The sequence below is a fragment of the Taurulus bubalis genome (assembly GCF_910589615.1).
Source record: "Taurulus bubalis genome assembly, chromosome: 4".
NCBI classification, from domain to species: Eukaryota; Metazoa; Chordata; class Actinopteri; order Perciformes; family Cottidae; genus Taurulus; species Taurulus bubalis.
In genome coordinates, this window is record NC_136592.1 from 20,881,332 (window position 1) to 20,909,152 (window position 27,821).

Here is a 27,821-nt window from a genome sequence, read left to right on the forward strand (position 1 = left end):
TCATCTTTCCTGCAATACCAGAAAATTGCTCTTCAGACGCAGCGACCTCAGGGTTGTTGTTCCCTCCACGGTGACCTTTTTGACCTTACTCACACATATTGCAGCTAGGCCCCCTAAGCTCCTGTTATTCAGGCAAGAGCGGTCCTTTGCAAACCTATTGTCTAACACCTGTTATGTAACGTGCAGTGGAGTGAGTACAGCAGGACTGGTCAAGATGGGCAAAGTGGGAATTACTAAGTAGATCTCCATAGATCCAGTCTCTAGAACAGAGGTGGGCAAACTACGGCCCGCGGGCCGGATCCGGGGCATTTTAATCCGGCCCGCCGAGTATTATAATTATTATAACATTAAAAAAAAAAAAAAAAAAAAGTTATAGTAAAGACCGCTGTAGCGCTTCTCCGTTCCCAAGTTCAGTTTCCCGAAGCACGATGACCACAACAGACCAGCGTTGATGTTTCTTCATGCTTATTTATTGCACAGCGCTCTTTTAGGCTTTTCGTGTGTGTTCTGCTGCAGCAGAAAGACCGCTGTAATGCCTTCTGCTGCGCACACGGCACTGCTGCAGAAGAACACACACACGAAAAGCCTAAAAGAGCGCTGTGCAATAAATAAGCATGAAGAAACATCAACGCTGGTCTGTTGTGGTCATCGTGCTTTGGGAAAATCAAGTCGGGAACAGAGAGGCGTTACAGCAGTTTGTACGCGCCGTGCGGACCGCTGCCTGCCGTGTTCTGCTGAACTAGAGCGACACACAACACTTGCTGTGCTGCGCTGGTCAATTCCACCCCCTCCCCCACTGATCCCACAGACAAAGGCGACACTTTTTAATTTTTTTTATTACCGTAATATACCGCAAAACACTGAAAAGCTCCACTTCTTAGCGGTGAGAATCCTTTTTAATTATGTCGTAAAGCGTTAACTTTAGAAGAATTATGGTAATATGAATCACTTTCTGTCGCTGGAGACAGGGTTTGTACTACAACAGTTTTAGAGTTGTAAAATGAACTGATAGCTGCATGCAGAGTATTTTTCCTCAGTATAACTAACATAACTAACCACATTCGACCCACGGAACTGCGCCACCCTGCGCGCTCATGTCACGTGACATATAGGGTTCTGTCTGTCAGCCTCCTGCCATCCTCCTGCAGTGATCCCTTCTGTCACAATGAGTGGACCCAAGAAAAGACAAGTCAACAGTGAGTGCAGAGTCTTTAATGAGTGGACAGAGTATTTTTTCACCAAAGTACGATCAGAGGCAGTATGTCTTATTTGCCAAGAAACCATTGCAGTATTCAAAGAATACAATATTAGCCGCCACTTTTCTGCCAAGCATGCTAACTATGCTAGCCAACAGTCAACGACAGAACGGGCGGCTACTGCTAAGAGGTTGGCAGCAAATTTAAAGAGTCAGCAAAAAAATTTTGTCCGCCAAACTGCTATACAAGAATCAAGCACCAAGGCAAGGCTAGTGGCTCCAATAATCTGTTTTACCAGATACTCATACTCTCATGTGGTCTGCATTTGGGTCCGCAACATTGTCCTCCCGTGACAGGTTCACACAAACACTCTCCATCCATCTGATACTGGCCCGGCCCGTCTGTCAATTTTTTTTATTCAATGTGGCCCCTGAGCCAAAAAGTTTGCCCACCCCTGCTCTAGAACCAAGTCCTGCCTAACGTAGCCATAACATTGTCCACTAGAGTTCAAACTTTCACATTTTAATTTGATAGTAATGCCAGAAAGCAGTGAATGCAAATCCCAATATTATTGTCAAGAAGGTAAAAATAATAAAAGATGATCATTTCACCCTCCACAATAATGTTCTGGAAACGTACGGTTTGAAATGCTGCAAGCTGACTGATGTCCCACTAGAGCAGTGGGACAAACCAGCCTCTCTGTAACCAAAAGCCACACTTTCCAACATGAAAGCACAGGCATTTGATCTCCCCTGTGCTGCTGATGCTAATTTCTAGAAAGGGGAGTCCAAATTGAGCAACGTCCACGAAAAAAGTGTGTCAGTCGTGGCACAAGCCGATCGAGGGGGGCTGGTGAATTAACCGCTTTGGACTAAAAAGCACAAGGCTGAAGTCTTGACGCGCCAAGAAAACACCCTCGCCATAGTCTTGTACTGAATGATCCATCTGCCACAAAAGGCCATCAAACAGCTCTTGTTCACCTTCTCTCCTTTCGGATGCTTCTCGCCTTTCATTAGTATATTGTATTTTATGCATTTATCATTTAGAATTACCGTTTGTAAGGACTTGTTCAACTCAAAGTTACAATTCTTTTACATTTAAATAAAAAAACGCATTCATTAACAGTATGTTTCATGCATCAAAAAGAAGAAAAAAAACTAACTATAACAAAATAAATGCTGAGTAACACGGGAAAAAAGGATTATTAACCCAGTTTAACAGGCAGCTTGTTTGTTGAGTATGATGCAATACTGGGGGTGAAAGGGGAATCGCTTCACTCAATATTGAGGAGTGTTGTCCTGAGAGCGATGAGATGAGACAATGGAGAAAAAAGGGATAGTTGTGATGAGTCTCAAATGAAGTTAACCCCACGTTCTTGTTAATAAACAATGTGCTCAACGTCTCCACAATGAGCCCCTAAGGTACTCTCCGGAAACTGAGACGTGGTAGTTTGTGTAAACATGATTCTATTACTTTAGAGGAATAGTTTCCATCAGAGATAGATCAATTATCGCTCCATGGATATTATTTTTGTCTTGGTTAATCAGTGTGAATGCGCAGATTGCAGGCCATAGAAAACACGTCTCAGATTCTTCAACCCAACTTTCTTTTTTTGTCTTGTTCCAGACATTTAAAACCTTAAGAAGTTACTATCATCCTTTAGTACTAGACCACAACAGCACATTGTCAGCATTGGAAACACAGAAACCGACGTGGTGTGTGCTGTGTGTTTGTCTGGTGCATGGACCTGATTTTAAGTGCTGGCTTGTATCCCACTTTTGGCAACCAAAGATGTCTGGTGTCTGGTACCATACCTTTAAAAGCTCAAAAGTAGTCAATCTCAACATTAACCAGTTGAAGGCAATCAGTGACTGACGGGGAACTACTTTCTGTAATTCCTCATTAATTAAAAAGGGAAATTCTTCTTCCATTGTACTTTATGAAGACTACTGAGATCTAACGTCTTCATCCAGCAATCAATATATGTAACTGATATACGTCATGCCTTATTATCGCCCATTTCCTTTGTGTGCTTTCGATAGTAAATTCACCAAGCTCTATTTCTGTCAATGTGCTTTTATTCAAGATATTATCAGCAGATAGTGGTGGTGGAGGTGTTAAGTGCTGAGGTGTTACAGTAGCTGAAATCTATGCGACGTAAATCAGAGGACAGGAGAGAAAAAGAGTGGAGAGGAAGCTACGATGAGAAAAGACCAGTGTAGTGATGGTCGAGAAAGTTGATTCACTACAAGGTCACAGGGAAACTAAATTCCCTCCCGACAAATCTTGCAGAATGACAATAATCACAAATCCCTTAACATGCCAACGCTGCTGAGAGTAACAAGAAGCTGTCCTTATGGTTTCTAAGTTATAAAAACAGACATGGTGGAAGGGAGCATAACAGAGATTTGTTTTTAGTATGTGCTAGTCCCACAGAGTTGACACTGATCTACTTATATTACATCAGGGATTATACCCAGAGGACAAGGAAGGATGCGCTATGAACGAAACAAGGGCTGCAACTAACGATTGTATTCATCGTCTATTAATCTGTTGATTATTTTTTTTGGTTCATTGACTAGTCGTTTGGTCTGTAAAATGTCAGAAAGTTGTGAAAAATGCCATTCAGTGTTTTGCAAAGATAACGTCCACAGATGTCTTGTTTGGTCCACAACTCAAAGATATGTAGTTTACAGTCATAGTAAAGAGTGAAGAAACCAGAAAAAAAAAACTCACGTTTATGAAGCCGGAACCTTTACTCCAATTACTCAAACCAATTTGTTGATCATAAAAATAGTTAACTAACGATTAACTTTGCTGCAGCTCGAGAGGTCAACACCGAATAATAGTTCATGGAGACAAAGTCTCAAAAGTTTCTACTTGTTAGCTATTTCATTCACACCCTCAAATGAAGAAGAGACATAACCGAAGGTAAACTTAATATGCCGAAGACATACAGAAATGCTCCAAAAGAGATATAGACATTGCCCCCACATCAACACCACCCATACCAGGAGAAAACCACCAGGTCCAGATGGCTCTTCCTGTTCCTGCAGGGATGGCTGCTGGTTGGCTACCAGGAGCTACGGGGGCGGGAGGATGTGACGAACACACCAGCAATGACATCACTGGCTCAGTGGCACTCTGGCAGCAGAAATGCGACCCATGCTGCTACTTTCAGCTTTAGCCAGTCCAACACTAAGTCTGGGTGGTGTATTTTTGTGTGTCTGTACAGCCTCGCCTTAAGACAGAATAGCTGTACTAAATGTGTACACCTGCTTCGTGTGTGTGTGTATGTAGATAAAGCTTACTATGACTATGGTGAGTTTAAGCATTATATATTTCTCTGACCATAGAGGATAACAGTGCACTTGCGTACATGTCCTGATAAAGGGTTGATGTGTTAAATAAAATGTTATAGCATTATGTTACTATATATATTACTGGGAGGACTTGGAGGACTGGGTGCCCAATCCAATATAGCGGCTAGGCAAGGCTAGGCTACTTACAGTCAAACCTGTCACAACAGCATTGATTTAGGCTGATTACTCCAGGGGCCTGGATAGTAATTTACAGCTAAATGCCTTCGCAGTATTGGTATTCATTGCGAAAGGCAGCTTTGAATCTCGCTGTACAATGGGGAGTCCAATATCCATGTTCAGTGCAGCTGGGTCAGCGGTGTTGTATTGAAAAGGGGGTATGGTGAAATGCTTATGCCGACATAAACTAGTTAATGCAACATTGTTTATGCATAAACAGGAAAATAAATCAAATCTTTTAAATCAATCTTAATCAAATGCAGCGTTAGGGGTTTCAATTAATTGGCTTCTGGTTAGTTTCCAATTGTCCAATACATGTTACAAAAAACATATGTTTTGGAATTCAAAAAATAAAGAAAACAGCCCCTTCAACCAGTCTAGTTTTGATCGCTAAAAACCTTCAGAAAAAAAGACCCAGTTAATTACCGTAATAAGTCGATAAAGACAGGGGGGGGAAATGACACAAATAGACTTTAACTGTGTGTAGAGAAGTAAAACAGGACCGAGCACCTGTTATAGGCTAAATCACTGACGAGGACAAGACAAAGACAACACAGGAGTAGACAAGTGCTGTACGGGACAACTGCGTATGTCGCTCTGGTTTATCTGCGTTTCTTGTTTCTTTTAACAAAAAGTGTTACCATTGCTCAGCGCAGGCATTTTTGATTTTGCACAATTTCATTTAAAAAAGTGTATCTTTACAGTGAATGTATTTGGGGGTAAATACACATAAACACTAGGTCTTGTTGTGGCATGTTGTGGTTAAAAGTTATTTGGCAAATTAATTAATTATGTCTTCTTATGATGTGGCAAACAGTTAGTTTATATCTGCATATGATAGAGTAAATACAGCCTGGCATAAAACCCTTAAATTTCCATTGTATTCGTTTTATTTTTCATTAATTCCCATAAATCCCCAATAAATTACTGTTCATTTCCATTGAAAGTGAATATTAACAGATTTCTGCAACCCTATAGGCAGGGACATCTCAGGGCAGCTGTAATCTGGTTTAGCACACGGCAGAAGGCAGACAGTGGAGTAAATTGGGTGAGGGGGGTGGACTTGTATTCAACTCCTCCTTGAAGGACTAATGACTTTAAACAGGAAGCACCACCAGACAAAAACACAAAATAACATTACAGAGAGCAGGAGCACAGCGCAGAGGCTTGCCAGCTGACTGAGTCTTTCCAACATGACTCGGTCTCTTGTCATCCCTCTGTATAATGTGTAATGTGTTTGTGAAAGAAAGAGAAAGAGAGCTGCGGTTGAGGGCATAAAGGAGGAAGCACTCAGTCGCCATTCTTAGCTCTTTGCTCATATATTTCACCATATGACATCATACCATTACCACCATCAAATACAAAGCATTTTACTTGTAATTTCCCTTCAGTGTTTTGGTTGAGAAGAGGACCACAGTTGAGCAAAAGCAGCCTATTTTTATGGTGTAAAGTTTCACTGTGTTTTTTTTAAATCAATCTTTGCCAGTCTACATGTGGAGATGGGAACACACTCAAACTAAATGATGTTTTTAAGGATACAAATAAAACTCAGCTTTACCACACTTCAGCTGAAAGGGGTTGAAACCCGATATGGCAAGCCATGTTTTCCCTGACTGGTGTTACAGGTCGAGAGTTTTCCATAGCTGCCCTTCCTTTATGGGACCTGTAAAAGCTGTCAGTTGAGCCACATGTACCAACCGTACAGCGCTTGTTAGCCAGTAGCAATCGGTTGGTGTACTATCTGCCACACTCACGTCTCCTCACCCTTGTGTACTCACTCACACACACACACGCCATCCTGACTCACGGCTAAACTCACAGAAAAACAAGGGGGTCAGATGACTCTGGTTAGGCCTCTGAGAAGAACACAAGTGCTCCTCTTCTACGTTTATAACAAAAGCATGGTTCACAAAGAGATGCTGCATGAACATGAAGAAAACTATGCTCATGTAAAGTCGAAATTCTCTAGTTTGCGTCAGGAGCTGAGGCCAGGATGCTGCTCTTTTCCTTGGATACCATTTCTGGTACAGGGTTCCAGTTCTCTTTTTTTTGTTTTTCAGTTGTATATGTATACTTTAAAAGGCATCGTACCAATAATGCTGTGTTCACACCAAACGTGCTGCGAATGTTACTCGCGCCTGAAAGGGGGCGTGGCTTATCTCCGTAAAAACAGTTACCGTTTCCACCATGGAAATAACCACTAGTTCTGCTTTATACATGTTGTGTAAATTCCACATACGTCGGAACATCAAACTCCATCGTGTCTGGGTTCATAATAATATCCATTTTCGCCGTCAAACGCACAATTTCCGCCGCCCGGCGGAAAATCTTCTTTTCCGCAACCTTTTGCGTCTGTGCATTGACTTTGCATGTAATCTATTCGCGCGTCAAATTCGCAATACGCTTTTGGTGTGAACGCAGCATAAGATAATATAGGGCATCAAGACATCACTACTTATGTGGCAACTTCTAACCATATTGTCTTCATTGTTGTGGACATACATATCCCAACACCCGTAGCCACAGTCCCCTCACAAGGTGGTTAAGGTGGAACAAAGGTCAAGGGATGGTACTGCCCGAAATCCATCCCCTCATCACCCACCCAAAGCTTTGGCTTGACTGTCACACCCACCTGATCAGGAGGCCATAGCCTTGGACACTTGTTGCGGGAGCTTCAGTGTAAGACACACATGTCTGGACTTGTTCAACTCTCCCCTTCAAACCGAATATAGCCGGGCTCTCCTCGGAAACCTCAATCAATCATCAGAGCAGTGAAACTGCCTGCTATGCGCTCAATTTGACTTTGGTGTGGTCCAAGCTACTCAGTAAACAGCCTCCGTCACCACTGCGGCCCGGTTTTCTTTGAGACCAGTGAGAGAGAGTAGAGAGGCAATGCAAGGAAGGTGTGTGGGAGAAATGTGCTTTCTCCTCCACCATAGGACGGAACAATAGCATGTGCCTAATAATAGCCTCATCATGTCTGCCAATCAAACAGGGAGCCACTGCTGTAGAGCAGCTTCTACTGGCACATGCTTTCATAATTAGAACATGACAGTGAGTGAGCAAACCTGCCATGGTGACAATCCACAGAGGGTGAGGAACGGCCTGTAGTAATGGCTAACACTTATCTGTCTTTTGTGGGTGATACTAGGCAGGCACACTGAGCATTTGGTTACAAAATCATCTCAATATTCCCCAGTTGGAGTCATCAATCAACCAATCCTACCACATGCAACAGACGTGTTGCGGTTTACAGTAGACCCAGCATGCAGTGCTGCGTTATTAGTCTATAATTACACTGTACACAGTGTCAGTCAGTGTGCCCTTCATGCTGGCCAGTCACATCACACAGATGTCTGGGTCGGTCAAGGGACGGCCGGGCAAGCCTAGGGTTAAAATATAGGCCCATATAGGGCACATGTGTCTTGTGGAGTCCCATTACCAACACATTGTGCTTTAAGGAAGACCCCACTCCGGCCAGTCAGCAGCACGACTGCAGTTGTGTAACCTGCGCAACAACACAGACTTCCCCTGATTGACTGCAGCTAATCTCATCATGACAAAGGACAATGGGCCTTCACTGCTTCCAAGTATGGTGCTATTGTGTTGTTGACAACTGATCAAGACAACCGGTACCCTTAATCACAAACAACTGTGTGCACTCAATCACAAAAGTAACGATAGCGTGCACGACGAAGGAGCTTAAAACAACACCTCGTGTTAGTTGTGTCAGTCCACCGATTGAAATTCCCCTTTATAAATCTATGCAATGATAAAACTAACCAGATCGCATTGAAACAAACGAGGGTGTCCCCGTTTCAACTTTTGCTGCAGATATAGCGACATGTAAACAGGTTGCAGGAGCCTGACAACTAAGAGCAGCAAAACAAAACGTGTGACGCGTGAACACGTCCTCGTCGACTCGGGTCAGGCTTTGTTAATCCACATAACCGGGGACTAGGATGACCTGTTACGCAATACCCTGGCCTGATTCTACCCCCGAGGTGACGGCCAGAGTCAGTCCACTGAAGCTGGGAACCAGCACAGCGTGCCCACACACTGACCACCAAATCCACCCGTGTGTGCGTGTGTGTGTGTGTGTGTGTGTGTGTGTGTGTGTGTGTGTGTGTGTGTGTGTGTGTGTGTGTGTGTTCAGGGTGCTCCACGTACCTCGCTCCGACTTCATGTTGTCCAGTGTCATCAGGTAGCCTTCAGGATTTCTTGTAGGGTGTCTTCTCAGTCTTCTCTTCCTCTCCTCCAAATAACCCTCTGTGACGAGACCTGCTGTATTAGCTCAGCAACAATATCAGCTTTGATGCCCGTGTGTCGGTGCCAGCTGCACCACTATCCAACAACAAAGCATCGCTTTGTTAGCACGCTACTGTACGCGTCCATCCAGCTGACGAACACAAAGACAGCTGAGAGACAGTTTGTAGTTTGGATAACGGAGTTGTCAATCGGCTTGCTAGCGAGTAACCAACACGACCACTCGTAATGTAACTAGCAAGCTGGCTGCTCGTCTCGAATTCCTCCACCTAAGCCACAGTTACGTCGCGATGCATGTCGGTGTCCCCTCTCCTCTCAAAGACTCTGCCAGCGTTAAGCTAGTTAGCGAACACAACTAACTAACTTAAACGTCACTGTTTGGTTCAGCGTCTCCCGGTGGCCATCCCCAATATAGCGCAGGTAGCCACAGCTCAGCTGAAAACACCAATGACGGGACGGTCTCGGTATTTTTTTTGTGTGCGTGTTGTTGCTAAGACGATAACATCATATTTAGTGCGTTATTCTTCTCGCGGATCGTTAACCGGGTGACATCAGACGGATGGGATCCACTTTCTTCTGTCCGTCCCAAGCCTTCGATTAGTCGCCATCTATCTCGCGTTACAAACGGCGCCTGTGCTGACTTCCTTTGCGATCTTCATTAAAACTTTTCTAACCGACAACAACAAGCAGCCAGACTCTGCTCCGCTTCGTGGCTGCGGAGGACAACGGTTTGTCCGCGAGCGTGAACTCGGCAGTAGACGCTCATTTAACGGCGGACAGACCAGTTGACTGCCGAAACTAGGAGACTGGCTCGATACTGGTATTATTCAGGCGACATGCAGATGAGAGGAGCAGTGAATCCTCCTAGTCGTGATGCTTACAAGCTGCCGCCCCTCCTCACTTCCCTCCCCGCTGCTTGTCAAAACAGATCAGCGCAGCTCTGGTCACGTGTCCCAACAACAGCCCCAGTCGTCACTTCCCTCTCTGCCGGGCCAGCCTCGCGTGAACTCGCAGCCATAGCAACCGTAAAGTTAACAAGTGGTACCAAAACTTAGTGGGGAAGACAGACGGAAAATTAAACTTGAATGTGTTTCTCTCCGGCTCTGTGACAGTACTGACAATGGACGTCTGGGTGCCAAAATAAGCACAAACAAGAGAAGGGCTACTCTCTGGACGCTGATTGGTCGGTGGAATTCGGTGAGCGTTCACGTGCACACATGAGGATTCGTTTTTTTCACGTCGTGAACATTTTGTTCTGGCTTGCTTGGTTCACACGACGCCAAAGATCGTGTGTTCAAGGTGATGCTGGTAAATGTTGTAGTTTAAAGTCTTGACTGGCTCAGAGAAGTATCTGGCAAAGGCATTCTATTCACTTTTGATTCTTTCTAAAACCTGAAATGAATTAATCATTTTGCTTGTGTATATCATTGAAGTAAACTGTCCCTTGTTATGTGTTGTCTGATTATGAGAGCTATTTATTGTATTTTGTATTATTATAATTAATAATAATAACAATAATAATATTAATCCAAATGATAATAATCAAATAATCATTGGGTAATTTTAAACAGAAAAAGGTGTTGTAAGTCACAAGACACATTTTAAACCAAAGCAGGCAGGATTTGGCCCATTGTCATTTTGGTACAGATAAAAAAGAACAGAGAGAGAGCTCTTTGTTTTACTCTTTTCTCTGAACTGATTGGAACAAAGGCAAAGGCCAAAATGAGGACAAATCTGCTACTCAAATCTGTCTGGCAGCTGCAGTTGTTTTTTGTGTGTCATGTGTGTCTGTGACACACAGATATACTCTACAGAGTGGACTTGAGTTTTGTGAGAAATTGAGAGAATCAAATTATATTTTGGAAAGACTACTGAAATAAAAAAAAAGGCTATAGGTCCTATAGCCTCACAGGGGCCAACATTACAAAAAAGTGCATGCCAGACTATTTGCTGTGCGTCAGATACATTTGAAATTGACTAAGTTGTCCTTTGTTTCTGATAACATAGACAAGTGACCCAGAGAATGTAGGGTCATAGGTCCACACTAACAATGCAAACATTTACCAGCCGATGATGGACATTTATCTGACAAGGGAGGACACTTTACAATGTAAGTCTACTGACACTGATATACACCAAAATTATGTTTCAGGAAAAAGGTCACCTGCTATTTAACATTGTGGTCCCTACACTTGCTGCCAGATCTTGCATTTGTCAATAAGAAACCCATGTGGTGTCCTTTCAAGGTTTGAGCTTAGAACCAGCTAAGTAAAGGGTGATCGGATGGTATTTGACGACGGCCAGATGTTAAAGATGCTCTGTCAGAGCCATTGTTCAGTTGTTGTCAAAGGGCTTAAACATGTCAAGGTGTGTGAATGGTTAACACGAATATTGACAGCTGACCAACATGACAGGCCAGTGGAATTCTACGATACATACTATTTCCCATATAATGTATTCAGTTCCAAGTAGTAAAACTTAATAATTATCTCTTTAAGATAAAACATAGAACGATATTGTGCAGCGATGCAGACATCTGTGGTTGAAATGCCTTGCAAACCTTGAGGGAGAAGGAATTTATCAAGGCTGACTTTCCTTCCCATTTTGAAAACAACATGCTTTGTGTATTGCAGCGTGGTGACGATCAGCCGCTGTGAGTTTGCCCTGGTGCCTAAACTCTAATTGTGTTATGTTTAATTGTAGATCTAAAATTAGTAAATCACAGCCTAACATGGAACAAAGAGGTGTATCTTTTTAATTTTGTAATTTTGTAATTTTTTTAAAGTTGTGTGAACCTATAGTTTGTAATGAAGGCCTGCAACACAGTTAGGGTTGCACTTAGCGTGATTATATCACATAAATATATATCCTGGTGTTAACAGTAGCAACACCTAATTAAAACAAACAAAACAGTAGCAACCCTGAGACAGCTATGACACCCTTGCTAATTTAAAAAGATATGGGAACATTTTCAGATTCACCACTGGAAGATCTGCATTGATGTAAAGCTAATTTTAATTATTTTAATAATTTATAATTTAATTGTGTTTGACTTTAATCTTCTTCTAGTGGGATTTGTTTTAGTGTGAATATTGGACAAACAAAGAAGCTCCTGTGTTTTGAAAATCCCATGTCACAGCCTCATCTAGTGGCAGTATGCAAGTAATGCAGCAAGTAAATAGGAAAAATACTACAACAGTAATATTGATTATAACATACATCTTTCTATACTAGAAAGATACAGTAGAAATGAGAAAAGGGTGGGGGGACGAGGGCAGAGGAAGAGTAACTGCAACAACTCCAGCGACTTAAAGACAAATAAAAGTGCACCTAAGGTGAAAGAGCGCAGACATGTTGCCAGGTGCTGGGTGTCCCTTGGGTCACCTTCCTGTGACCTCACTATCTTCCTTCATGGCAAAAGTAAAATATAAAAAAGTGTCCTTTATCCATGTGGCACGCTGCAGTGCCTTTATTCCTTACACTTTGACCCACTTAAAGAGCTGAAAAGCATGTACACACATACTGCTCACAAACACAAGCAGAAAGGTTTATTGATTTGTAGCCGGCCTCACAAGCTTGAGCATTATTTAGCTTTAGAGTTGCAAGTAAGGTGGATGACTGACATGAAATGATATCACGTTCTTGTTGACAAAGGCAGAATACCTTCTGCAGTATATTTTTCTTCAGATAGTATTCACCAGGCCAATTGTCGTCACACACCATTAAGGTTAGACATCTCACATTGTTCCTCTGTTATCATTGCATCTTAAAGGACAATATTTTTCCAGGCATGGTTCTAGTTTGGCTACTTTGACAAAGTTTTTGGTCCAACCATAGTCCCACTTAGAGGTCAGATGAGGATCAGGGATTTACCGCTGACTCAGGGTTTAAGAAATGTGACTTTCAACTTGACTATAAGTAATTTAAATTCAACTTCCGATGGCTGAAAATGTAGCCCGATATCAAAAAGTTTTACTATTTTTGCTTCCCCTGTGTACATGCAAATTGAATCAGTGCAATCAGAGTAGCCCACAGAGTGGTGGATTACTTACAAATGGATTTGTGGGGTTTAGCACCACAAACAGAAGAATCCCACTGAAAAATCAATTGAATGTGCTTTGTTCTTGTTTTGCTGAGTTCAATCAATGAAATTACTTCTCGATTGATGTGTGGATGTCACCGCTTGGCTTGATTAAATCATGATTCTGTGTAACTAAAGGTAAAACATATTAAGGCTAGAATAAGGATCCAGATGACTTTTCTGGTGTAATTACTTTACTCATTTTTAAGTTATATAAAGGGGCCACATCATTTTGTATTTCACCTTTTTACAACTTTTTAGCGAAATCAGATCTTCAAAAGAAAATGAATGGTTATATACACCTATACTATAGCAGTGCACTGTCAGAGTTGGTGGTTCCATTGCCTTTGGTGCTTTCATATAGGTTGACATGTGAATTAATTGTGCTGTGAGGGGTTAAGGTTGACCTCTAACATTACACAGCAGTATATAACGTGATGGCTAAGCTCAGAATAACTCATTGAGGACTTTACAGTTCTCTAAAAATCTACTTTTGCAAGTTGAGTCACATTTTATTCCAAGTTAAGGATTTGCTGCTTGACCTATGTTATTTTATAAAGTATATAATGTATAGACCTATATACATATATATACATATATATACCATATATAAATACAATTTACAAGTAAAGACGTGCATACATTTTTTGCAGATGTGCCCCCCCAAAAAAGACAAAACACAACACAACAAAATAATAATAATAATCATAGTAATAACAAGAGCCAGAAATCAGAAGCTGGAAATACCAACAGTTTATTTTCTACTTTTTGTGACTACAGAAATGTTGAAACATTTTGCACACTGAAAAAAGCTGGATGACATCATCACTTGCTTCTCAATTTTCTTTCTTTTTTTTCATTTGCTTAGCAATCACAACAGATGATATTGCACGGCACTGAGAAAGCAGTAGCAAAGCCTGGGAAACAGCAATGACAAATCAAGTCATGAGACATGGAGTTATACATCTGAGAGTAACACTGACAGTATTGCCTCTCTTGCACACACGTGCACACACTCAGGCACTCACGCATGCACACGCACACACACATACTGAAAACTGAAGAAGCATTGTGAGTTGAGAAGGAGGTCAAAAGAAAGAGATCAAGGTTGACGAGAGCACGAGGCTGACAAGAGCAATGAGATTTCATTTTGAAATGAAAGATGAACTACTACTATAATCTATTCCTAAATGTCTATGACAACAAATATGCTTGTTTATCAAAACCCTTCAAGCATCTTTGTATATGAATAGCTGGAGGACACCCCTCTGCGGGTGAGAAACTAGTTCCCCAGCGTAAGAGATTCAGATGATTGTCTTCGGCGCCGTGGTATTGTTATGAGACTTGTAGCCAAGCTACCCATCATATGGGAACTCCTTGTGGACAAAACAAATAACAGAAAATGTGAAAATGGGGGGAAAAAATGGATCCACACTGCATCATCCATTCCCTCTTTAACTCTGGCTTTTAGAATGTTATGTAAGCAACTGTATACTTAGCTGGAAAAAGTTCACATTCTCCATTCTGTGACATAATGACTGCATAGCATGCTGATACTGTGCTGTCTGCATGACAGAGATGAAGCAGTACTAACAGTCAGGCCTCCGACAACCAGGGGGAGACAAACCCACTGCTGGGATATGCACCAATCAGTCACGCGCATGCATACACACCAGCAGTACGTACAGGTTTTAACAATGGACGGACACACAATAAAGAAACACATGCAAATGGTCACACACACACACACACACACACACACACACACACACACACACACACACACACACACACACACACACACATCCTCAGCAGTACTTGACAATTGAGTTGCACACACACACACACACACACTCACTCAGACTCATCCACAGACAGAAAACGGAAATGAGCAGGTGATCGTCCCCATACACATTCACACACTGATTCCTTGGTAAGGTTCTTTGCAGTTTTATTAGACTTTGCTCATAGTCATTACACGAGTACGTACCAAAAGAACAGATACTAGATGGAGTGAGGCGGCAGTGCCACGGCAATAAAAACAGACCCAGCTCCGTGGCACAGCCCCTGGCAGACCGGCTGCCCAGCCTGCACTCCACCTCACTCTGTGCATGAGACAGCAAAGTGAGCGGGACTTGCAGCCCTCGTTTCAAATGCTTCAGATTGTACATTGAACAGGAGATTCCCCACATGGTAGAGGAAGCTTGTCTACACAGCCCTACGCCTTCTACATTCTATACCCGTGCGAATGGCAAATCAAAACTCAACAAGTCTACCTCACAAATGCCAGTGCTTTTCAACATTATACATGTTTTTTTTTCCAATTTTTGGTTTGTTTTAAAAATCTTTGGATGTGCAGTAATACCCATAAAATAACCGTTTTTTTTAAAGTCAAAAGAATAGAAAAAACACACTGCTTTTTGCCAGCTGTTCAACAAAGTAGCTCCTGTTTAACTTTGTCTGCATTGGCAAATCAACTGTCTGGGTTTCTGGCAGTGTTTAAAACACACATTGAAATGCCGGCTAGGATTTAGCTGAAGAAGAATACAAACTACTCCTTTTTTATATCTAAGCGTGGGAAATAAGGCTGTAACATAAAACTGTCTTTTTTTTTTTTTTTTTTTCAAAAAACCTACTATATACAAATCTAGAGTTTCTACAAATGCATAAATTAAAGCAGTGGTTAACCATTACAAAATGCAATTAAATTAAAATCACAACACAGAAGTAGAGAAAAGGGAAAATATGAACACAATATCACAGCAGTTGGTTTTACCCTGTAAAAGCAATAGTCTACCATCATAATATTGGCATAACCCAATGTCTGATAAAAAATATGCTTCTCCCTCCATCCCTTAAGTTTCATACATCAACCCTGAAACTCGTCCTCCGTGACTTGAAACAGAGCACTTCTGCCAAAAAAACAACAGCTTCAAAATAGATAATCATACAATTTTTTGTATTAGTAACAATAACAGTTACCACACGAGTGGAGTTCTGCCTTACTCACAGATAGACGTCTCAATGCAGAACTCAAAGGAATTATTACTATGAGGTATTCAGAGACATTGGTAAAGACATGCACGGCCAGAGTGCTGAACCTTCCTACACACAGCAACGAGACAAGGACGGTTGGGGGAAGGAGGGATGGAGGGGAAGAATGGGGCAGGGGAGGAGAAACAAAGACCTTTGGTTTAATCTGTTGAAGTGGACAAGAGAAATTCCTTTGGTATGTTTTCATTGCATGGTTGCGCTGGCGAAAGCACCACGGTGTGATTTAAAAAAAAACCTTCTCCTTGTTTCTTCAGTAGTGGCCCTTCTACAGGCTGAGGTATTCACAGAGTCAAAGGTGAGAGGTCAACAGCGGTTTAACACTTTGGTTCAAGCAAGGCACTCGTCCTGGGAGTTTTAGAAAGATTGCAACACGTCTGCTTCTACTTTCAGGAACATGTCTGCCTATAGTTGAGTCAACAATTCTGCCCATGTCAGCTTGTCTGTCTACGTTCATGTCAAGACGTCTGACCTATTTGGTGGATCAATATTAGCAACCTATAGATACACACTAGAGGCAGTGCAGAGTAGAAAGAAAGCTGGGGGAAAAGACACTCCAGTGGGGTATTTTTTTTTTTATATAGCCACAATGTCAGCTTTTACATTTCATGGTAGAAATGAATACTTTGGTAGTGCTGCCAAGCACAAAGAAAGGCGGATCACATTGCGAGCAGGTTGGCTGTACCCCACAGGCACCTGCGGGGCCGCTTGTGTGTATCTATGGCTGGATCAGCATATCTGCCGATAGCTACATCAGCATGACTATCTATGGAGCTGTAATCAGAGCACAGATGAAGCAAGAGCAAGCATAGCAGGGGTGCATGGGGTGAGTGCAGGTGGGAGGGGAGAAAGGGGAGAAGAAAGGAAGAGCGAGAGGAGATGGGGGAGGGGAGACATACAACATCTTTTAACACCACTCATAGAGGCCGTGCAATGAGAAAAAATCTTTGGTTTTCTTTGGTATCATCAAAGTGATAGAAATCACGTATGGAACTTGAGTGAGGTAGCATCTTTGGTTCACACTATAAAACATCAGCAGGTCTTGACACATTTTTGTTTCTTGTCGTCTTTTTGTTTTTTTTCTTTCAGAGGTGGAGAAGAAGCTCCTTCTCGCCTCTCCTTCAGCGCTTGATCTGATGAATGTAGAGCTGCTAACCCTGGCCGTAAGGAGGATGACGACAAGGGGCCAGCTCAATATACTTAATGATGCGCTGCCCTGGGCCGGCCCTGTGTAGTGCTTTCCTCCCAGTGCTGAAATGCATAGCTTACCAGGAGAGTGGAGGCAGGGTGGGAGGGGTGTCTGGGGATTGGCAAGGGAAGGGTGGGGTGCTTTCGTATTCAGGTGACGAGGTGACATTGCTGTGTAAGTGCCTGAAAGTGATTTGATCGTTGATATCATCCCCTCCAGCCAACATCTTTGATGAGGAGATAAAATCAAATACGTATGAAGCACACAGGGACGACGGAGCGATGCTGAATGCTTATTATTAAAGTGGTGATACAGTTTGTCCTGAAAAAAAACGAAACCACCAGAGGCCGCCTGTCTCCTTCAATGTGTCACAACCACACAGAGAGCATGAGAGGCAGCTTCTTTGTTCTCCAGCTGCTGGTATTTGGACACTTGAACTTGAGCAAATCTGTAAGCGTTAGCTAAACTCACTTACAGGAAAGGATGCATCTGCAATGATTAATCCTCACAATGCGCATTTTACAGGAACATCCTCTCCAGTGTTTGCGAAGATATAACCGTAATATTTAATTTGATTTAAGAAGGCATCTATAAGGCAAATATCAATAGTTAATTTTCTGGGTTGTGCCACATAGCATTTCCATTTGCAGGAAACATATGACTCAAAAATGTCAGATGGACCATAAGCGGTGACATTCTCTTCTTTGTGGCGCCTCACTAACAGTCTATCTCAGGGGGTAAGGGAGGAAATGAGGTAAACATACGTATTGTCAGCTACAAAATATAATCTTTGGTCAAATTACTTCATAGCAGGTTCTGAAGTGAGTTTTTATTTCTAAGCTGCATGAGAGGCTTCAGGGTGTATAAAGCTTTGGTTTCTCTTTAAATCATTCGACGCTTCAGCATGTTGGAAGAAAGCACTACCATATGGGTTGAGGTGAGGGCTTTTTGGTTTGGTTCAGGGTTGGGTCTTTGGTTTTGGGTTAGCAGTCTATGCATGGGCATTTCCCCGTCTGTCTGGAATGCTTGATAGAGAGACAGACAGCTGGACAGACAGACAGACAGACAGACAGTCCACCGCCACCGATCCGAACAATGTTGCACAACAATCCAGCTGCTCCTGTAGGATTTTTTTGTCTTTAAAGTTGATTGGCCAATCCCACCGGAGCTCCACTTTCTGGCTGTTTTTCAGATCAGACTGCCGATTGGCTGATTAAACCTCCATTTAAGTACCCATCATTAAAACCAACCAATCAGATTAAAGATAAGGATGGCGAATGATAGATTGATACTGGGTAGGGAGGTGTGGGGAGTGTAGTAAAGCTAGAGACCAGTGACAGTGAGTATGTGTGAAAGGGGGGTAAAACTATAGTCTTTTTGCAGTATGTTACACTTAAATGTGTTGCTGAAACAAACTTTTCAAAGCAGGTCAAACAAGAAGTCTTTGGTTTGTTTTTTTTCATCTTTGGATACTATAAATATCAATATAGTACAGGTTTAAGGGCAAAACGTTGCTTCAAGGTCTTTTTAAGTTTCTCTTTGTTTCTCTTAAGTTTTAAAGCTTTTCCACCGAGGTTGAGTCAGTTCAGGAGTTGGTCAAATCAGTCCGTCTTCAGGCTTTGGTGCAGGCATTGAGGCCAGAGTTGGCTGGGTGACCGGAGCCGTCGTCCACCCACTTGTCTAGGCTCCGGCGGCGTGCGTTCATAAAGAAATTGCTGACTGTGGTCAGCTCGAGGCCCAGCTGTTGGGCGATGGTGATCTGCAGCTCTTTGGATGGACGCTTGTTCTCCTTGAAGATGGCGTGGAGCGTCCGCCGCTGGACATCTGTGAACACCAGCCGGGGCTTCTTGGACACGCTCCCCCGCTCGCTTCTGCCGTGGTCCTGTTCCTTACGCTTACATGCTGTGGAGGATTCAGTAAAGAGAGACAGAAAGAAAGAAAGAAAGAGAGAGAGAGAAAGAGGGAGAGAGAGAGAGAGAGAGAGAGAGAGAGAGCATGTTTGTGAGAGAGGGTTGATTCTATAATACTACATGACAATCTTTTTTCTCCATCACACCTTGACCTTGGATTTAAAAAGTTCTGAATAAATCTATGGACTATAACCCATGAATTATCTCTGTGATTTCCCCCCAAACCAGCTTAACGTAGAAGTCTGTTTTCATCACTCATATGATTATTTAAAATCAATACCAATATCAGATATTTTCCACTCCATGTTGACCCAAACTAACTCATATAATTTGTTTTGGTGCACACATGCAGGTCCAAAACAAGTTAAGCTTTAAATAGATAGCTAGATAGATAGCTCATATGAAGATACATTTTTACTATTTAAATATTGGTTTTAAATGGTCGGTATTGTAACTGAAGAGCTCAATTGGAAACACTGAATGTCAAATGGTCCTTTTTGACTTAGACACAAACAGGACTTATACCCCTCTATGTATCATGATGTTGTCGCCACGTGTTGAGCCGCTTTACTCTTTTAGAAGCACCCCTCTTTAGAGTTTATCTGTAAGGTGTGACTTTATACAGAGGTTTGCAGGCTGGAAGCTCGTTCTGGAGAAGAGCAGACATACAGGGGAACAATGTGCTGTCCGCGGTGCTGAAAACAACGTTGCGCTGCAATATACAGTACAACAGCTGCAGAAACATGAACAACAGATCATCTAAAATTGGAAAGAGGAATTTGGTAATCCGTTTGACAGCAAAACTGTTTTTTTTCTTCTCTTTTTAAGCCCTAGCACAGCCAGCCAAAATTGAGGTTCATCGACGAGCAGAGACCAGGAGGGGGCAGGCGTGGACCAAGGCCCAATATTGTCTCACTGGGGAAATTAATGAACGGCATATTCTAACCGCAAAGCAATTCTTACAACCAGGGCGGTTTAATTTAGCAATATACGCCTGATGAATAAAAGCAATTTATTATAGAAAATCTCAAAACACAATAATGTACAAATGAAATAAAATGCAATAAAGCAATTGCTAACAAAGTTTGGATAATAATTGCCAAAATTATAATTCTAAGCGTATAAAAACAACCAACAATCCTTTAAGGCATTTGTAGTGTATTTTATATTGGCGCATTACTTTGAGTTACAATTAACGTATATATTTAGTTTTGATGTAATGCATGTGCTATTGTCTTTCATGTTGACGTCTAGTAAAGAAGCAGTAAACAGTCAGCGTTATTAGAGAGGTATATACAATTAAACATGTATTAAATCAGTCGAGTCGAAGCTGATTTTGTAGATCCCACCTGGTAGCCTAATTTGTAACACGCTCTCAGGTATAGGTGTGTGGTAAAGTACAGTGCAGCGACCTGCCCGCGTGATCATAAACTGGAGTATAATTGTGCGTTCGAGCAGCCCGGTGTCTCCAGTGCTGGTAAATATTAACAGAGAGCCGGAGCTCCTCGTGGAAGGGCTGCTATAAATCAGCAGCAGTGAAGGCCACGCAGACAGCCGGAGCCGCGGCCCGGCCCCGGCAGAGGAGGCCCGGGCAGAGAAGCAGCTTTCCCAGGACCAGAGAGACATGACAGCGGCCTCGTTATCACGCTAATCACACACACACACACACACACACACACACACACACACACACACACACACACACACACACACACACACACACACACACACACACACACACACACACACACACACACACACACACACACACACAATGCTGCTGCTCCCGGCTAATCATTACAAATACACAGATAACTCCACACACTCAAACAGACTGCACACACTGGGCCTACAGACACGGTGTGACGATAGTCCTGCATTTCATAATCTCACAGAGAGCACGAGAACAACAAACATACCTCTGTGCTGCAAATATTCAACTTTCCAACGTTTCTATCGTGAGCATATTCTGATTTACTGCAAGCGGTTAATATTCACTGAATATGTATAAAAGTACCAGCAAGAATTCAGAATCAACCAAATTTGTCTCTACAATTACAACTGGTTTACTGAGTTGAAAATTGATCTATCTTTTCTGAATTAATTAATTATGTCTCGTGCTAAATCATACCTGCCCACATCCAAGCCGTTTCTATTGTATTCGATTATGTTCTATTTTATTCTATTCAGGAAAATTCAGAAGGGTAATTGAATACGTGGGGAAGGGAGAAAAGGCCCGAGATTAATTTCAGAAGCCTAAAATCAATAAGTATATCACATCTACTTCAGCACACGATCCCATATCTAGTTCTCCTCGCAACGAACGGATCAATAAAATGGCGCTCAGCCTATTCTCTACAAATTAATTTAGTTTATAACTGTAAATAATTTCTCATCTCCCAGCCTTTTTTGGTGGTGTTTTCCAAGAAAATAGTTAATGGTTTAAAGCTTGTCATTTTTATTCATGATTTTTTTTCTTATAAAAAGTTGAGATAAAGCAAGACAGGACGTTATAACATGCTCAAGGAAAAGTTGCTAGGAAAAATGAAGGAACACAACTTTTCCCAGTATAGCCAGTTACAATGTATCTTCCCAAAATCCAAACCACCATCATTACGAATTAACTGATCAATTATCAGTGAGGATCAAATCAGTGATGATCAAATACAAAACCATCTTTCTTTAAAACTCATTTGCAAAAGTCAGTGATAAAATATCGTCTTCAACCAACAGCAACACACACACACACACACACACACACACACACACACACACACACACACACACACACACACACACACACACACACACACACACACACACACACACACACACGGCAGCAGCAGCAGATGGGGAAACTGAAAAGTAATCAATTGCGATTACACTGACGTGCACACGCACGAGCATGCACGTACACACACGTACGCAAAACCACGCACTCTCCATGTGGCCGCAGCCTCACTTTTCAAAACGCCAAAAAGCCCATTTGTAGGTCATTGATTGGGCCTATAAACGTAGCGGAAAAAAATCCATCGGGTGTGTGAACGCGCACGTGCGATTTGGGCCTCAACGGGCGCCCTAATTGACTCGTGTGTATACCTCAGGGACAAATTAATACAGAGGTCTATCAGTTAATTAGAGAAACCTCAGTCAAGTCAGGGTTAGTTTACGACCAAAACATAAACACATGCTCTCTCTTCTATTCTGAAACGAAGGCCTATAATATTAACAAAGTGAAAGGCAAAGCCCATTTCACTGACTAAATAATGCATGACTTCAGCTTTTAAATTTAGTTGATCACACACTCTGCTGTGCACGCAGACGTTATCTCTCTCACTCTCTCTCTCTCTCTCTCTCTCTCTCTCTCTTTCTCTCTTTCTTTCTCTCTCTCTCTCGCGCGCGGGCTCTCTGTTTATACCAAGGGCATCACCAAAAAGTCTGATGGGTCGCATTTACACCAAAATAAACACATTCCTAACGATTTCTGGGCGAAGGATCAGCTTACGCACACAGTCCAGCGGTCGATACTTCGAGGTAAAATGACATGAGAACTTGTTTCACACTACCCCAAAATCAGTGTAGAAACAGAAAAGGGATGCGTATTGATATCAGGCCACTCATGTCGGTGCACGAGCATCCGCTTGGACGTGAACTTTTCAACTTTAGCTTCTTGGCAGATTGTAAAACACACGAAATGTTGGATTTGACCATCCAACAGAACCCCCCCCCCCCCCCCCCCCTCATCAAAAGAAACCATGGACGTCAGTTGTACAAAATCAAGGCATGGCCTGCTTGCATCATGAACCATTTGACTTCCAGCATCTTTCATAAAGGTATACTTTCTGGAGACAAGTCAAGGCATTATGTTGCAAATGCTATTTGGCTAAACAACTAACAGACTCTGGAATTTGTCCTGAATGCTTTACGTGATTTTACAGTACACTTAAGTGTTTTTTTCTTTGTTACAATAAAAAATCCCAAAATCAGTTTTAATCCCCAACCCCCATTGTTCAATATCGGGTAGAATTGAGGACCAATGCTCCCCTGTTTGAGCGTCTGTTTCTCTCGGCATCACATTCAAAAGAAGAAAACAAAAAGGGGGCTTTACCGAGGCTTCGCTCACCTGCGAGCCTGAGTGAACTCATGCGTTGGAACTCAGGCTCCTGCAGCCACTTCCACATGCGGCGGAAGGTCTCTCTACCGGACTTGAGTTTGGACCAGGGTTTGGGGTTTCTCAGCAGGTCGGACAGGGTCCCCTGGGACCTGCACAGGACCCGCTGGGCAAAGATGGCCTGAGGGATGCTGTAGCGCTTCAGCTCCGTGGTGATCCTCTGCGCCACCTCTTTGGTATTCACCTCCTCCATCTGGCCCCCAGAAACACCACCCACTCCACCACCGCCCCCTTGCTGCCCGGGCCCGGAGGCCTGCTCCCGGCTGTTCCCCAGCCCCTGGCCGTGCCCCTGCGCACCAACGTGGGCGTGCGGGTGGTGGTGGTGGTGGTGATGGAGGCCGTTGATTTGTACCATGCCCGCCGAGGAGCTCATGTGCTGCTCCGTGTGTCTGCCGAGCATGGCCGGGTGGTGAGCCTCAAACCCGCTGGGAGTGAGCATCTTCTCACCAGGCATGGAGGCACCGGGATGAGCGTAGGGGGGGATGCCGGCTTGGGACGTGTGTATGCTGGCCAGACCGGAGCCAGACAACGGGGAGAGGCTCTGGCCCATGCAGGGATCTTTGTGATGATATGAGGGATACAGACTGTTCATAGGCGCCAGACTCCGGTCCTCCCGCATCAACGTGAAGCTTCCGCTGACATTTCCGGGGATCCTCTGGTGGGGATGATGGTGAGGATGATGGGGATGGGGATGGTGATGGTGATGGGGAGGAAACTTGTCGGACACGGTGGAGATGGGGGGTAAGGGCTGCAGCGGGGTTAGGGTTGTGTAAGTGCTGCTCGCACTCATGCCTGGGGGGACTTCACACATGCTGATGGCTGGATGCAAGTGTCCGTGGTGGCCGGGGTGGTAGTCTCCGCCGTCCAGCAGGGTTGCCATGCCCATGGCGCGGTGGCTTAGACCCCGGGGGCTCGGGCGGGCATGCGGACTGTGGCCATTCAGCAGCTCTCCGTGACCCAGGGACTCATGGCTCACTCCGTGCAGGTCGCCAATATCCATCGACAGTTGTGCGTTCATGATCCGGGCAGCGCTGTGGACAAACCATCTATCTGATCTACCGCAGTTAGGCGATGTCCACAAGTCCTCACGTCCGGGAAAGTTGTATTTTTGTGTTTGTTGCTTTTTCTTCCTCTCTCAGGAGCCTCCGTTGCTATTGCCTCCTCTCTGTCCTTATAGTCACATGTGTATATTCTCCTACCTCGCTGGCGCTGTTTTGCAGAATGGAAATCCCTTTTTTTCTTGATCTTTTTGTTGTCGTTGTTTTTTGTTTATTTCATTTTTTTTCTGATTCTCTTTATAATTCAAGCCCCCCCACCGCCAACCAGCTGTCCTTGCGCTCCGGTCGGGTGCCGCGCCATCTCTTTAGTTGTGTGTCTCCAGCCCCTTTTCCACCGCAGCACAGATCACTGTCTACACATGCGCATTGTGAACACCCATCTCCTCCCATACTCGCTCTCCCTCTCTTTCTCTCTCAAACACACACGCACGCGCACACACCGCCCCATAGCTCTGACGTCAGCTACCTTATTAAGGAAGGGAGGTATCTAACCACCTGCTTAAAGCTTTCCTTTCATATAACCTATATCCAGTCTTTACTGAAATGTAAAACATGAAAATACACGGATCTCTGATCAAATCATTACTGAATCGATCGATATAAATGGACTTGATGCAGCGCCTAACGTTTGATTGCCATTTGTTTTTTAGAAAATGTGCCATTCATTATGGTCCTCCTTAAATTATTAAGTGCAAATGAAGTACACTTCCGGGTTCATTTGGAGTTGATTTTTAACTAGTGAGGTCTGAGATTCAAAACCTCCAAACCTCCAATGAAAACACACTTAATTATCCGCAAGAATACAGGAAACTAGGCTCCCAACATTACAACAAAGGATACTGACTTAATTTGCAGCCAAAGGGTTGCTAATAAAGTCGTGTATCCATTCTTTCATTATCCCCCCCCCCCCTCTCCCCCCCCCCCACCCCCCCCCCCCCCCCCCCACACACACACACACCCATTGCCAAATATAAATATGTGGCGGTTTAACCAAACGAAGAAGACAGTAGTACCTTCTCATTTGATAGAAAAAGATGAGCAGATGTGTCTTTTGTTCAACCATTAGGCTTAACGAACCAAGCCCAGCAGTGTGTGTGTGTGTGTGTGTGTGTGTGTGTGTGTGTGTGTGTGTGTGTGTGTGTGTGTGTGTGTGTGTGTGTGTGTGTGTGTGCTTATGTGTGTATGCTTGTCCTATTTGGAGATGGACATGCATATCCTTATCACAGTGACATTACAAATAAAACGCCAACATGTAATTTATTAAAATGAGAGAACATTTATTTTTGTCGACAGGAACTTCCAAATAATACAAGTGCACACATACACTCGCAGACACACAGAACGCTTCTCTATATAACATGCAAGGCCGTGGAATACATGACATGCTGACACTTAACATGCCCGGTATCCCCGTGTTGTTGTGGTGCATAATGCTGCTGCTTGAGTGTCAAACTCCCCAAGCCTGCAGCCGGACAGAAGCCCGCCCATGCATCCATGTCAGGGGGCCGTTTAGTCTAATAGAGCGGTAGCGCAGGGCGTCCTCAGCCGGCCGAGGTGACAGCTTGCAGCGGTCAGTGTCCTGCTGGACCCCCCGCTGAATGAGGGACATGTCAAAGGTGACGCTTCAAGACTCCCAAAGCCAACATCTGCGGGGGGACAGATTAACCTTTCAGACTTTTCCCTGTTCTGGACCTGCTAGGGGCCCCGCATCTGTCAGGGTGCCCACAATAGACCCAGCGCTCGGTTGAACGAGTTAAATAAAAGAAAAGAAAAAAAGAGAAGAAGTTAAACTGTCTCTGATGTGAAGTCAATGTCAACGGCGTGTGTGTGACGTGTGTCGAGACAAAAGAACACTAATTCCTCGAAGTGTGGCTGTCCAACCGTGTAGTTCTGTGGATATAATAGACTTTGGAGGCAGGCAAATAGGGCTGAGCACAGGGAACCGAAAACACAGAGAATTACACATTTATTTTAAATCAGGTATATCAGGCTTCATGACATGGGGACCATTTTAAATTAATTTGAATTGCATCTGATTTTTTTTTTTTTAAATCTTCTAATCTACAGACGAAATCTTAACTGTTTTACTTTATTTAATCAAATTAAATCAAACCCCTTTTCATTCAACTCTCTTTCTGACAATATTACTTCTTGAGGCCAATTTATTTCTGTTTTGATTTCGCTGCGCACACAGAGACAAGATGAGGAAAGACAGGCATATGAAAGGCCAAGGTTTGGCCTTACATGGCAGCAAACCTCATCTACACATTCTCATGCGGATCGATATGCTGCCATGTCTGCACGACCTGAGCTGTGTGTTTATGTGTGTTGGCTCTCGGTGGCCATTGTGCCGAGATCGGCATGGCCCTATACGAGACGGTGACATTTGCTTTGCAGAGAATACAAGGGACGTGGTTTTCAAAGCACGTCTGAAAGAGGATACATTTCAAGCGGATTCAATTCAATTGGTACAAACGGTGTCACAGACCAAAAAGTAGTGCGGATTTTCATATGCAGAGTAGTTTGGAAAAAATACATTCTTTCATTTTCTTTCCCCATAATTAAGCTTTATATGAAAATTAAAAGTATGTGCCATAACACAGGGATGATGGGCACCTGAAGGCACTGTGCCAATTACTGACAGGATTCACACTGATTATTAATCAGGGATATCGTTCCCTTGAAGCCCATAGCAGCATATCCGAGCAGAAACAACATAATGCATCGCAGAGAGGACCGTGGATCAATATTTCGGCAGCTCTGCAAAGTGACACAGCGTTGCAAGCGTTATAGATGTTCAAAATGACGATTACGTCTTGTTTAGGAATAATCCACTGCTAAATGGCATCTGGTGAAACAACATTTTATAAATGAGGCTTGAATTTGGCCTCTATTAATGACGGAGGAACCCATGTAATATAAGGGCGCATGCATGGGGAAACTGAATAAGCCTTTCAAATAAATAATTCCTATTGCTTTTGTTTTATCCTTTTGAACCCACACACTGATTTATTAATTCCCCTTTTATTTCTCGTGATCCATAAGTATTGATTGTGTTTCCTAAAATCCTCCCCAAAAATGTTAAATGTTAAAATATCTGAACAGATATGAAATGCCTCCCTATGCCCTTCTCTTTAAATGTGCATTGCAGTGTATGTGGCTGGCTTTTGCAGAATATTTGAAGTATAGGCCTTGAAAACACACCATGCGCCAATCAATACTGAATAAAATAAGAATTCCTGGAGGAACACAGACTAAGGCCTTTGCTAGAATAAACGAACCTAAAAATATACGCTTTTATACATACTTTGCTTGTGGCATTTTAGGCATATTATTTTAAATAAGGCGATTATTGTTATA

The 27,821-nt window shown here is 43.1% G+C and overlaps 2 protein-coding genes across 2 annotated transcripts in view; both read right to left on the reverse strand.

Annotated features, from left to right (window-relative positions):
- Positions 1-9,043, reverse strand: part of atosa (atos homolog A) — a 28,367-nt gene extending 19,324 nt beyond the window's left edge. The window contains exon 1 of the mRNA XM_079217122.1: positions 8,906-9,043. Coding sequence (XP_079073248.1) covers positions 8,906-8,936 — 31 coding nt within the window. The 5' untranslated portion in view covers positions 8,937-9,043. The remainder of the gene's footprint in view (positions 1-8,905) is intronic.
- Positions 9,044-18,934: 9,891 nt separating this feature from the next.
- Positions 18,935-24,421, reverse strand: onecut1 (one cut homeobox 1; the record flags this gene model as incomplete). Its single annotated transcript, XM_079216407.1, has 2 exons — positions 18,935-19,224; positions 23,341-24,421. 2 exons carry the CDS (start codon positions 24,419-24,421, stop codon positions 18,935-18,937), a joined length of 1,371 nt encoding a protein of 456 aa, XP_079072533.1.
- Positions 24,422-27,821: the final 3,400 nt, after the last annotated feature.